The 13,266-nt window shown below is 42.3% G+C and overlaps 1 protein-coding gene across 3 annotated transcripts in view; it reads left to right on the top strand.

Annotated features, from left to right (window-relative positions):
* Window positions 1-13,266, top strand: part of LOC144605433 (metabotropic glutamate receptor 4-like) — an 808,110-nt gene that overhangs the window by 778,435 nt on the left and 16,409 nt on the right. For all 3 annotated transcript variants that reach the window (XM_078420690.1, XM_078420688.1, XM_078420691.1), the window contains exon 10: window positions 4,356-4,602. In XM_078420690.1, the coding sequence (XP_078276816.1) occupies window positions 4,356-4,602 (247 nt within the window). The remainder of the gene's footprint in view (window positions 1-4,355; window positions 4,603-13,266) is intronic.

Below are 13,266 nucleotides of genomic sequence, written 5' to 3'. Positions count from 1 at the left end.
TCACCGTGTTTATTTTACTTTCCAATTAAAATATTTTGAAATAATATCAAATTCAAACTATGTGGCCTTAACACAGTAAGGTATCCTTTGTCTACATTGGAGTTGCTAACTGATTTGATCCCAGACTGTTGAATCATTTTTAGTAAATTAATCTTGTAAGCGATACACTCATGCTTACTTTAACCTCCTCTGTACACTTTTGATGTGAAATATTCGCACACCCAGATTTTCTTGTTCTAAACAAGGCCAATTTTTGGAATTGGCTAGATTGAATCAACCATTTTATGCAGGAATCTTGATTTAAAGAAAGATCCGAGAATGCAGGTTCATGCAAAGTTAAAAATCCCACAAAAATGGTTGTTAATTTGGTGAATCTATAGCCATCTGAATTTAATCTATGTTAAATCTATGTAGATTTAATCTGTGTTAAATCTTAGATTTTAAATCGCAAATGGCAAATCTCAAATCTCAAATAATTCCATTGCCAGAATGGAAAAATCAAGTACTAGAAGGCACATCTTTAAGGCGAGAGGGTCCAGCTTTTTTACATGGAAGGAGGTGAATACCTGGCATGTGCTGCTAGAGATGTCGGTTGAGGCAGATGTGATAGTGATTAAGAGAATTTAGGTATATGTAGGGAATGGAGGGATATGAATTATGTTGAAAGGCTGGAGCGATTGGGCTTGTATACACTGGAATTTAGAAGGATGAGGGGGGATCTTATTGAAACATATAAGATAATTAGGGGATTGGACACATTAGAGGCAGATAACATGTTCCCAATGTTGGGGGAGTCCAGAACAAGGGGCCACAGTTTGAGAATAAGGGGTAGGCCATTTAGAACGGAGATGAGGAAGAACTTTTTCAGTCAGAGGGTGGTGAAGGTGTGGAATTCTCTGCCTCAGAAGGCAGTGGAGGCCAGTTCGTTGGATGCTTTCAAGAGAGAGCTGGACAGAGCTCTTAAGGATAGCGGAGTGAGGGGGTATGGGGAGAAGGCAGGAACGGGGTACTGATTGAGAGTGATCAGCCATGATCGCATTGAATGGCGGTGCTGGCTCGAAGGGCTGAATGGCCTACTCCTGCACCTATTGTCTATTGTCTATTGTCTATTGTCTATAGATAAGAGTTGGTCTTGGCAACATGTTCGACACAGACATTATGGGCCGAAGGGCCTGTTCTTGTGCTGTCCTGTTCTATGTTCTAATGTGGTATTTGTTTGAGCATCTTTTTTTGCAACATAGTGTAATAGGTTTGGTCTAGGGAAGTGAATAAGTTTTCTGAGAGGGGAAGTATTTTGTTAAGTTGGGTATATTAACAGTATTCACTATTTAAATCTCGTGTTCACAAAGATAATTGAAACTTGCAAAGAGTCACAAGTGTGCATCCGACAGCATAGTGGCGCAGCTGTGGAGCTGTTGCCTTACAGCGCCAGAGACCCGGGTTTGATCCTGACTACAGGTGCTGTGTGTACGGAGTTTGTATGGTCTCCCTAGAACTGCCTGTGTTTTCTCCAGGTGCTTCAGTTTCCTCCCACACTCGTAAGACGTGGAGGTTTATAGTTAATTGGCTTCTGCAAATTGTAAATCGTCCCTAATGTGTAGGATAGTGTTAGTGTACGTGGATCGCTGGTCGGCGCGGACATGGTGGACCGAAGGGCCTGTTTCCACGCTGCATTTATAAATACTAAAGTGAATCTTACTTCCGATTATTTCATTGCACCTTTCAAGTTTTTCAGTAATTTAAAAAAAAAATCCATTTAATGATTTTTGCTTCAATTCATTTAAGTATATTTGATTGTCAGAGATGTTAAAGTAAAATAGAGAGAAAAGTACTGCTCGTTTACCTTTAGATGAGCATTTGGCCCCAGTTATCCCTTTGTTAAAAGCTGTCGAGGTGATTTGTGTAACTGAGACTAAAGCCTTTATCCCTTAGTTATACCTCAACACCTAAATCTCCGGGTGCAATACATGCACATTCAATCCTCCTGATCGGACTTGGGTGAGTGTGGATGGGAGCCGTGAGCAATGAGCTGATTCCAGCTTAATTCTGCCCATTTCAGTGTTATCATTTCTCTGAACTTGTGTTAAATTAATGCAATAAGGAAGGATAAGTGCTCGCTGGAAGCCTGCCAGCTACAATTTCTGCTCCCACACAAATGATTGCAGGCTCACTTTAGAATGGTTGATTGTTGTATCTGCCAACCCCGATTATGATGGGATTTGTCAGTTTACAGCCAAGCTGTTTCCTGGATTAGAGTTAAATATTGGATCATTTAGAAAACCAAAATCTTCTTGAATTACTTTCCCACACCATTGTCTGTCATTATAGAAGAACAAAGATGAATATAGTCACATGAAAATGGAGATCACACAGGGAAAAAAAACATAATGCAAAGCTACAAAAGGTTGAAATTAAAGATAGTCTTCCAATCGTACAGCGTCTTAGAATGTGCTGAACCAAAGAAGCATGTTTTGAATTGTAGACTCAAAGATTTGCAGATGCTGGTATACAGAATAAAACCCAAAGTGCTGGAGTAAATCAACGGGTCTGTGGAGAACATGGATAGGTGATTTTTGGACTGGCAATTAGGGTCCCAGCCCAAAACATCACATAAATATGTTTCCCAGAGATGCTGCCTGACCCACAGATTTACTCCAGCATTTTGAGTCTTTCCTTGATCAGCCAGCATCTGCAGTTCCCTGTTTGAGTTTGAGTTTAGTTCATTGTCACGTGTACTGAGGTACTGTGAAAAGCTTTTGTCGTGTGCTAACCAGTCAGCGGAAAGACAATACCCAATACCAATTGAGCCATCCACAGTGTGCAGATACATGATGAAGGGAGTAATGTGAATAACGTTTAGTGCAAGATAAAGTCCAATAAAGTCCAATCAAAGATAGTCCGAGGGTCTCGAATGAGGTAGATAGTAGCTCAGGACTGCTCTCAAGTTGTCGGTAGGATGATTCAGTTGCCTGATAACAGCGGGGAAGAAACTGTCCCTGAATGTGGACATGTACATTTTCACACTTCTGTGCCTCTTGCCTGATGGGAGAGGGGAGAAGAGGGAGTGGCCGGGGTGTGACTTGTCCTTGGTTAAGCTGGTGGCCCTGCGGAGGCAGCGCGAGGTATAAATTGAATCAATGGAAGGGGAGGTTGGTCTGTGTGATGGTCTGGGCTGTGTCCACACTTCTCTGCAATTTCTTGCAGTCTTGGATGGAGCTGTTCCCAAACCATGCTGTGATGCATCCTGATAAGATGCTTTCTATGGCGCACCTATAGACATTGGTGAGATTTTTGTTGGGGACATGCCTATCTTCCTAAGCCTTCTAAGAAAGTAGAGGTGTTGGTGTGCCTTCTTGGCCAGTGCTTCAATCTGGGTGGTCCAGGACAAGTTGCTGGTGACATTGGTTCTACGTTTTTACCCACCATCCTCGCCTTTCAAGTGAACTGAAGAGCTCGGTGCCATTTATCAAAATATATTACATGGTTCTTATTTCTGTTTTGCTTACTGAATGGCACGTTTTAATGACTTCAGCACTCTGTTTATGCTTTGAATTCTAGTTAGCTTTTTAATGAAGAGATATCCATGTATCTGTATTCTCGACAACTTACTGCAACTAGATGCAGAACAACGTACTGTTGTGTTAGCTAATATAAAATGAATGCTTATTTTCAGTGGAAAGCAGTAAGATGGATACTTGTGCAGAAATTTTATCCTTGGGAACAGAATGTGTTTGTCCCTTTATGAATGATAAGGGGTATATAGAAGAGTAGGGGCTCTTGTTCTTAAATTACTCCCTCACTCCTCCGTCTGACTGTGTGAGTGCTGTGTATTAAAACAGTAAAGCAAGGTCGTGCAGCTGCAAGATTGCTCGTGTATAGAGATAAAGAAAGTTTCTTTCTTAGTAACAACTCCTTATATGGGTGCGTGTGAAAGTAGGAAAAGTTTTGAATCCACTCTAGGTAAATTGATGCGTTTCCCCAAAAGCATGTGACTTATATTAATGCTTTTGGTTTCTGAGCATGTGACCTGTATTGGTGATTTTGTTTTCTCTGTAACCATGGGAATTGTATTAGATTTGTAATTGGTCCTTGATTTTTATCTGTTATGCCCCTTTTTTCCTTTCTGTATAAAAAAGTAAACAATCGTGGAAAAGTTGTTCTTCCCCTCTCCTGAGTTGAGATCTTTTCAGACACTAGTATTGTGTCTGGAGATCCTCACGAGAAGAGCCCCATGGTGGAATAAATCTGATGTGCTCATCCAGTATTACGTGTGATTATTCAGACTGAAGGTAAAGAACTTGATTTATCAAACCCATTTACTGAAAAGTGCATTTCTCCCTTTTGTTTTCTTTCAGATGTATATTCAAACCACCACGTTGACGATTTCCATAAATCTGAGTGCTTCTGTGTCGTTAGGCATGCTGTATATGCCCAAGGTTTATGTAATCCTATTCCACCCTGAGCAGAACGTGCAGAGACGTAAGCGCAGTCTAAAGGCTGTCGTGACAGCGGCCACAATGTCCAACAAGTTTACCCAGAAAGGAAATCTCCGCCCCAATGGAGAAGCCAAAACCGAACTATGTGAAAATCTCGAAACCCAAGGTAAAACATCTTCTTGGCATTAAAATAATATTTGCTTTAAAAGCCACAAAAGTATTACCACATAATTATTTCATGTATTGTTCAGAAAGTTATTTATCTACCATTTCCAGCAAAAGGAATATCCTTTAATTTAACACAATTAATTTTCTAAATGGAACAATTTTGAGATAATTTTGCTATTTTTAAACTGATGTTTTATAAAAGCCAGCTGTATGAACACAATGAAGAGAGACAACTGTTAGTTAAAATGCTAATCTATTCAGCTTTGTTAGTGTATTCCTACAAATTGAATAAGCAATGCAGCAATTTGTTTTATCATTTAAAAAAATATCTCACACAATATGTTGCAATTTTAATTTATCTGTCTTGATTGCAAACAAGAGGAGAATAAAGTGACTCAGTGAAGGTATCATAATAGATTGGCTTTGCACAGACTGTTGCCATAACAAGCATTGATTATGCTTTATAAGAAAGAATGGGGAACAGTGAACTTTATTTAAATTAGTATGGTTAACCAGTGTGGACTCGGTGGGCCGAAGGGCTTGTTTCCACATGGTATCTCTAAAGGGCGGCTCAGTGGCACAGTGGTAGAGTTGCTGCCTTACAGCGCCAGAGATCTGGGTCGATCCTGGCTACGGATGCTGTCTGTACAGAGTCTGTACGTTCTCCCTGTGACCACGTGGGTTTTCTCCAGGTGCTTCGGTTTCTGCCCACTTTCCAAAGACATACAGGTTTGTAGGTTAATTGACTTCTGTAAGTTGCCTCTAGTATGCAGGATAGAACTAGGGTATGGGTGATCGCTGGTCAGCGTGGATTCAGTGGGCCGAAGGTCTATTTCTGCATTGCATCTCTAACATCTAAAAGTCTAAAGTCTATAATTTCTTCAGCTATCCTTATCCTGTACCCATTAATTCAATCTCCAAGCACAATGTTTTAACCTAAAACTATCCCAAAGATAAATACTTTAATTAGCTCGGAGTTAAACTAAGGCTGCATTTCACTGTCATCACTCCTGTATTTCCTAACTGGCATTTGATTTACCATGCCCTCTCATGATACTGCAGCACAGCATGTCCACAGAATGGCCACGAAATGACACTTACAATAGAAGTTGTGAATAGAACCTGATGACTAGAGAAAAATGAGATTTCTACTTTGGAGATACAGCTTGGAAATGGGCCCTTCGGCCCACCTAGTCCCTTGTCGACCAATAAACACCCCATACACTAGCGCTATCCTACGCACGAGGGGCAATTTACAATATCACCAAAGCCAATTAACCTACACGACTCTAAAACCGAAGAAAACCCACGCGGTCACAGGGAGAATGTACAAACTCCGTACTGACAGCACCCGAAGTCAGGATCGAACCCAGGTCTCTGGCGCTGTGAGGTAGCAACTTGACCGCTGCTACGTCCGTGCTACACATAAAAAAACATCGAACCATTGAGATGGTTGGACACTGGATTGTTGGAAATGGTCATCACCTGGTGCTATTGGAGTTTAGTGGTAACTCAGTGGTAGGATCTTTGACCACCAGCTTCAGTTTCTCAGAATATTGTTTATTAGTTTTGTATAGTTTATTGTCTCGTGTAACAAGGTACAGTGAAAAGCTTTTGTTTTAGTGCTGACCAGTCAGCGGAAAGACGATACGTGATTACAGTCGACCCATCCACAGTGTACAGGTACATGATAAAGTGACTAATGTTTAGTGCAAGATAAAGTCTTGTACTCAAAGTCTGAAAGATAGTCCGAGAATCTCCAATGAGGTGGATAGTGGCTCAGCACCACTCCCTAGTTGCTGATAGGATGGTTTATTCCTAACATTGTGAATACACATGAGGCCAAGTTATCCTAAGTGTGAAATATGACAACTTTACATGAGTAACATTTCACAGAACCTACGATGAATCCCACTGAAGACTTTGCTCCAGATGCCCTAGACTTTATTTTTTTTGATCTATGGAAGATTGAGCTGCATCCAGCATTCCCTGAGACCTGCAAAGGTCCGGCTAAAGATCTCCATCTCATACTTTGATCAGCCAAAACTCCATTCTGAAGCAGCGAAATATTAGTGGCATCGAGAAGTTGTGAATAAAAGTTGAAGACTGGAGAAAAGTTAGATTGAGACTTTAGAGATGTCAGGTGTCAGAGGTTATGGGGAGAAGGCAGGAGAATGGGGTTGGGAGGGAGAGAGAGAGATCACCCACGATTGAATGGCAGAGCAGACTTGATGGGCTGAATGACCTAATTCTATTCCTATTCTTTATAATAATAATAATAATAATGCATTACATTTATATAGCGCTTTTCATACACTCAAAGACGCTTTACAGGGATTTAGAGAACATAGGGAAGTGAATAAATAGATAAATAAGTAAACGAACAGAGATAGGAGACAGAAGGTGAGGTGACCTTCAGTGGTTGAAGGCAGTACTGAACAGGTGAGACTTCAGCGATGTTTTGAATGTGGTGAGTGTGGAGGAGTCTCTCTTATGACATGAGATACAGCATGGAAACAGGCTCCTCGGCCCACCGAGTCCATGCTGACCAGCGATCACCCCGTGCCCACTAGCACTATCGTACAGTCAAAGCGGTCATGCTTTTCATGTTGAGTAAACACTGTGCTGACCCTTCAGGGAAGAGCCAGTGTTTGAAGATTGTCGCATTCCCTTGGGAAATTTCATTAAAGCAATTGAACTCTTGGGGAAGTAGGTTGTAAGCGTTACTCCAACATCTTAGCAGGATGTGTATGGCGTGAGTATAACAGGTGGGGGTTGCGATGCCGATCAAAATGGGCCTTTTTTTCCCCTGCATCCTATCAAATCCTTGGGATTTTGCTGGAAATAAAGTTTGATGTTCAAGTTGAAGTTCAAGTCGAAGTCGAATGTCAGGCTTGAACCCAAAAGCTTACGACTGAAAAGATGTGGAGGAAGAAAATAACGTGGGATTTTTTTTCGCCATCAGCCAGAGAAAATAATACACAACAAATCATCTACATTTTCAGGACATAATTTTGCCTCACTAAATAAAATCAATTTGCACAGCAAGGGGGTTTGAAAGAAGTGATTGGCTATAAATGTATCATAAACTAAACTAAATCTGTCCTGTCAGCAACAAAAGCACTTTGTATCCAAGAAATGTTTTTAATATTGTATAATGTCCTTTTGAAAGAAATCATTTCCATCCCAAAAAAAGGGTTTATGGGATTAAATTCCTCCTTCTGCACGAAAGATTTCTTCACTCATAGCACTGTTGCTGTTCTTTTCACTGCTATTTTGTGTGGCCATGGTCACCCACCAGACAATTGGCCAGTCATTTCAGAAGTTTATGTTCATAAGTCTTAGGAGCAGAATTAGGCCATTCAGCCAATTTAATGGTTTTATCCACCATTCAATCATTGCTAATCTCTCCCTCTCAACCCCATTCATTTTCCTTCTCCCCGTAATCTTTGACACCCATACTGGTCAAGAACCTGTCAATCTCAGCTTTTAAAATACCCATTGACTAGGCCTCCACAGCCATCTGTGGTAATGCATTCCACAAATGTATCACCCCCTGGCTAAATAAATTCCTTTATGTCCTTTTATTCTGAGGCTGTGCCCTTTGGTCCTTGACTGTCCCACAGTTCTCTAAATCTCTAAACTAAATTCTATATTCCTTCCAACATGCCTTCTCAGAGGTAGGAGAATCCAAGAAATAAAGCTCTACAACCCTGGAGGATGTCTTGTAAATGTGAATCCTTGGGCAGGTTTTGCAGTAAAACCTCCACACGTACAAGTTCTTGGCTCAGTGGCAGAGCGGTAGAGTTACTGCTTTGTAGCGCCAGAGACCCTGAGTATGGATGCTGTCTGCACGGAGTTTATACGTTCACCCCGTGACCACGTGTGTTTTCTCCGAGTGCTCCGATTTCCTTGCACACTCCAAAGACATACAGGTTTGTAGGTTAATTGGCTTTGGTAAAATTCTAAATTGTCCCCAGTGTGTAAGATAGTGCTCGTGTACAGGGTAATTGCTGGATGACATGGAATATGCGGATAAAGGGCCTGTTTCCGCACTGTAATCTCTAATCTAAACTAAACTACAATAGGTAGTGTATGAAGTTGCAAGAATAACAACAATTTATTAACTTCAAGCTAAGTTTGTTGAGCACGAGGATCTACAGGTAGACCAAAGAGGAGGCAACCAAGTGCAGAATATACTTCTCAGTATTGTAGTGTGCCAGTTCCATAAACATGTCCAATATCCACACTGCGGTAGAGGTGAATCGGACATTGCATCAGTTTATTGAAGGATTTTCCTAGAGTATCTTCAATGGGTTAGTGTAGCTATGATTCACTCCATATTCAAACAACTTAGGCCTGCTTCTAATCTACTTTGAGAAGGGAACTTGAATATGGTGGCGTTCCCATTTGACTGATCCATTTTCGAAGTTGACAATGTTGGAGGAACCATTGAGTAAATCTCGGTGATTTGCTGCAGGGCATGTTTTAAGTGGCACTTTGAACAGTAGAGCGCTTTGCAGTGGTTTTGTGTGTGGCCTCACTCTGGCAATGGAGGAGGCCGGAGGCCAAGGACAGTAAGGACAATGTGGGAATGGGAAGGGGAGTTTAAATGGTTGATTGAACAGCAAGGGGCAATGATTAACCTCTCTCTCTTGCAGATTTGGGCTATACTTAGCATTTGTGTGCTGTGAATGTTATTTCTTAGTTTTGTTGATTATTGTTACGTGTACCAAGCTCTTTTTTGTTGCCTGCTAATCAGTCAGTGATAAGACTATACATGATTCCAATAAAGCCGTCCACAGTGTACAGATACAGGATCACGGGAAACTGTTGAATTAAAGATTCAAAAGAGTAGAGCGATTGGAATATTGAGTACAGAAGTTGGGAGGTCATGTTGCAGTTATAGAAAATATTGGTAAGGCTATATTTAGAGTATTGGGTTCAGTTTTGGTCACCATGTTATAGGAAAGATGTTGGCAAGCTGGAAAGGGTGCAGAGAAGATTTACGAGGATGTTGCCAGGACTCAAGGGCCTGCGCTACATGGAGAGATGGAGCAGGCTGGGACATTTTCCCTTGGAGAGGAATGAAGGGTGATCATATAGAGATGTACAACATCATGAGAGGAATAGATTGGGTAAATGCACAGAGTCTCTTGCCCAGAGTAGGAGAATTGAGAACCAGATGACATAAGTTTAAGGAGAGGGTGAAAGATTTATTAGAAACCTGAGGGTTTTTTTACACATTTTTACTGGGTGTATGGAACAAGCTGTTGAAGGAGATAGTTTAGGAAGGTACCATACAACATTTAAGAAACATTTGGACAGGCACATGGATAGGACAGGTTTAAAGGGATATGGGCCAGATGCAGACAGGTGGGTCTAGCATATGTGGGACATGTTGGTCAGTGAGGGCAAGTTGGGCTGAAGGGCTTGTTTCCACACTGTATGACTGTTTGACTCTATGACTATTTAATGAATGATTGCAGATCCTCTCCTGGGACCAGTCGCCAAAGAGTCGCCTGGCTTCGGCGCCATCTTGAATCTAAATTTAGAATGATCATGATTTTGCTGTATGCAAAAAAAATCTTCATTATCTGCCTTATGACTGGAACTATTGGGTCCAGGAAACTGCGCTGAAGAACTTTCTCAGTGACGTTCTAGGTTTGAAGAATCTCAAAGTAATTTCTTAATTGTTTAGTGGTGGAAATCAGCATAGCCGATGCATACAATTTGATTTTGTGTCTGTATTTTTCAAATTCTTTGAAAATCTTGAGTGTTTTTTTATCCAAGTTAATTGAACTGTATGTAAAGGAACAGCAATTGTCTGGGTAGACACAGAATGCTGGAGTAACTCAGCGGATCAGGCGGCATCTCTGGAGAGAAGGAATGGGTGACATTTTGGTTCGAGAGACTTCTTCCTTCTCTCCAGAGATGCTGCCTGACCCGCTGAGGTACTCCAGCATTTTGTGTCTACCTTCGATTTAAACCAGCATCTGCAGTTTTCTTTTCCCCACACAATTGTCTGGGTAGTTTCTACTACGAGATAAATTCTTTGATTCGCAAGGTACAAAAGTGACTGGAGGAGGTACGAAGATATCCACCAGTTTGATGTCGAGATGTGCTTCATAACTTGGTGGCACAGTGGCGCAGTGGTAGAGTTGTTGCCTTACTGCGCCAGTGACCTGGGCTCGATCCTGATGTCGGGTACTGTCTGTATGGTGTACTTTCTCCCTTTGACCGTGTCAAGTCAAGTCAATTTATTTGTATAGCACATTTAAAAACAACCCACGTTGACCAAAGTGCTGCACATCTGACTAGGAAAAAAAGAAACATACAGTGGCAGGCAGCCAAACACAACGGCGCGGCCATCTTGAACAAAATGTTAATTCAATCACCCACAGTCCAACAATAAAAGCACTAAACAGGCACCCAAATTACCCAACCCCAAAAACCCCCCAAAACACAGTCCAACAATAGAAGCATTAAATAGGCATTCAAATCACACACCCCAAAACCCCCAAAAACACAGTCCAACAATAAAAACATCAAACAGGCACTCAAACCACCCAACCCCAAAAAAAAAAAACACACAAAAAAGAAACATCCATCAAAGAAACATCCATCACAGTGAGTCTCCACCAGTCCTCTCTCTCCTCACTGTGATGGAAGGCCACAATGTCTTTCCCTTCTCCCGCTGTCCTCGCCCGCAGCCAGGTTGTTGTGGTTGCAGGCCGCACCGGACGGTCCACAGCGGGCCAAGCCCAAGGCGCGTCGCGTCGCAGCCGCTCCCGCAGCCTTCGAAGACGGCCGGCTCCGCCGATGATAAGTCCGATCCGGGGCGGGCGAACACGCTGTCGCTGTCGCTGCCGCTGTTGTTGCACGTCGGGGCGGTCGTGGCTCCCGACATTGAAGCCCCCGCCCAGCAGAGAAATATCCCGCGGCCATCTTAGGCCGCGCCGGACGGTGAAATGTCCGCGCCCCAAGCCCCGCGATTCGGGGCGGGCGAACACGCTGCCGCTGCTGGAGCTCCCGATGTCGGCATCCACGCAGCCCGAGCCTAAGGCGAGTCGCAGCCGCACCCGCAGCCTCCGAAGACGGCCGGCTCCGGTGGTGGTAAGTCCGATCCGCGGGCTCTGCGAACCAGAGCCCCGGAGGCCGACAGCTCCAGGAGTTGGGCCGATGGTAGGCCGCAGCAGGAACGGAGACACGGCCCAGAAAACAAAGGTCGGGTCTCCGTTCTGAAGGGACACATATTTATAGTGTTACAGTTTCCCCCTCCCGGAGTGTGGGTTTACTCCGGGTCCTCCGGTCTCCACCCGCGTTCCAATTACTTTACTTATGTGGCACGGTGGTGCAGCGGTAGAGTTGCTGGGTTATAGCACCAGGATCCCGGGTTAGATCCTGACCATGGGTGTCGTCTGTATGGAGTTTATATTTTCTTCTTGTGTCCTGTGTGGATTTTCTCCAGGTGATCCGGTTTCCTCCCACACTCCAAAGATGTATAGGCTGGTAGGCTGATTGGCTTGGTAAAATTGTAAATTGTCCCAAGTTTGTGTAGGGTAGTGTTCGCGTGCGGGAATCACTGGTTGGTGCGGACTGGGAAGGCCAAAGGCCCTGTTTTTGCGCTGTATCTCTAAACTAAAACTAGACGGGCAGGCCTGTCGGTTCATTGGCCTCTGTAAAGCGCCCTCAGTGCATAGGATGCAAAACTGGGATAACATAGAACTAGTGTGAACGAGTGATCGATGGTCGGCGCGGACCCGGTGGGCTGAAGGGCCTGTTTCCACACTGTATCTCTAAAGTCTAAACTAAAAACTAAAACTCAATATTAGGTTTGAAATCCGACACAATAACCATTTCACGATTTCAATTCTGTACGGATTTTACAGCATAAAAATTTCTGAAGATATGTGAAATATGAAATTAAATATAGCTTCAGTCTTAATGACAGTGCAGCATGTGAAATGAAAGCATTTAGAAAGTGAATATAACAATGACATGATCTAGGAGTAGGATTTCTTATCCAACAGAGCATTCATTAACTGAAGATGGATTAGTCAAATCAAAGCATTGAAATTTACATTGATCCTAAATCATGGAGCTATATCCCTTTTGTAGATTTGTTCAATTATTTTACAGTTTTGGTTAATTAGACTTACTTTTAGCAGACCAATTAGATGAACAGCAAAAAAATATTTCACATTAATATTCTATTCTTCGTGCAGATGTGATCTGATCGTCATTTTAAAGGCAAGAAATTAGATGTGAGTTGTGGTTTTTTTTTAATGCAAATATCACGAGACATTCAAGGAAATTGTGATCAATTCAAAAGGGAGATATCTCGATTCAATACTGTTGATGTGATTTCTGCCATGGGAGCAGAGACAAAATTACATCCACATAGTTTCTCAGTCATTATATTGAACTTGTTTATACAAATGCAAACAGGTTGTTTCAAAGCTGCAACAGTAATGAATTTCCCTGCAAATATAAGGGAAGGGTATGCTTAATTTAGAGAGTGAACCCTTGAAAATGTGTACACAGACTGTAGGTGCCCACAATGTGTGTAGAACTAATGTTATTCAATACCATATCCGTAAGTAAGTAAACTCAAACCTTTGAAAATAATAAGAATTGCAGGTGCTGGAAATTTAATTTA

This window comes from Rhinoraja longicauda, chromosome 24 (assembly GCF_053455715.1).
Source record: "Rhinoraja longicauda isolate Sanriku21f chromosome 24, sRhiLon1.1, whole genome shotgun sequence".
In the NCBI taxonomy this organism is placed as follows: domain Eukaryota; kingdom Metazoa; phylum Chordata; class Chondrichthyes; order Rajiformes; family Arhynchobatidae; genus Rhinoraja; species Rhinoraja longicauda.
Note: the sequence above shows the minus strand (reverse complement) of the source record. Positions and strands in the feature narration are given on the sequence as shown.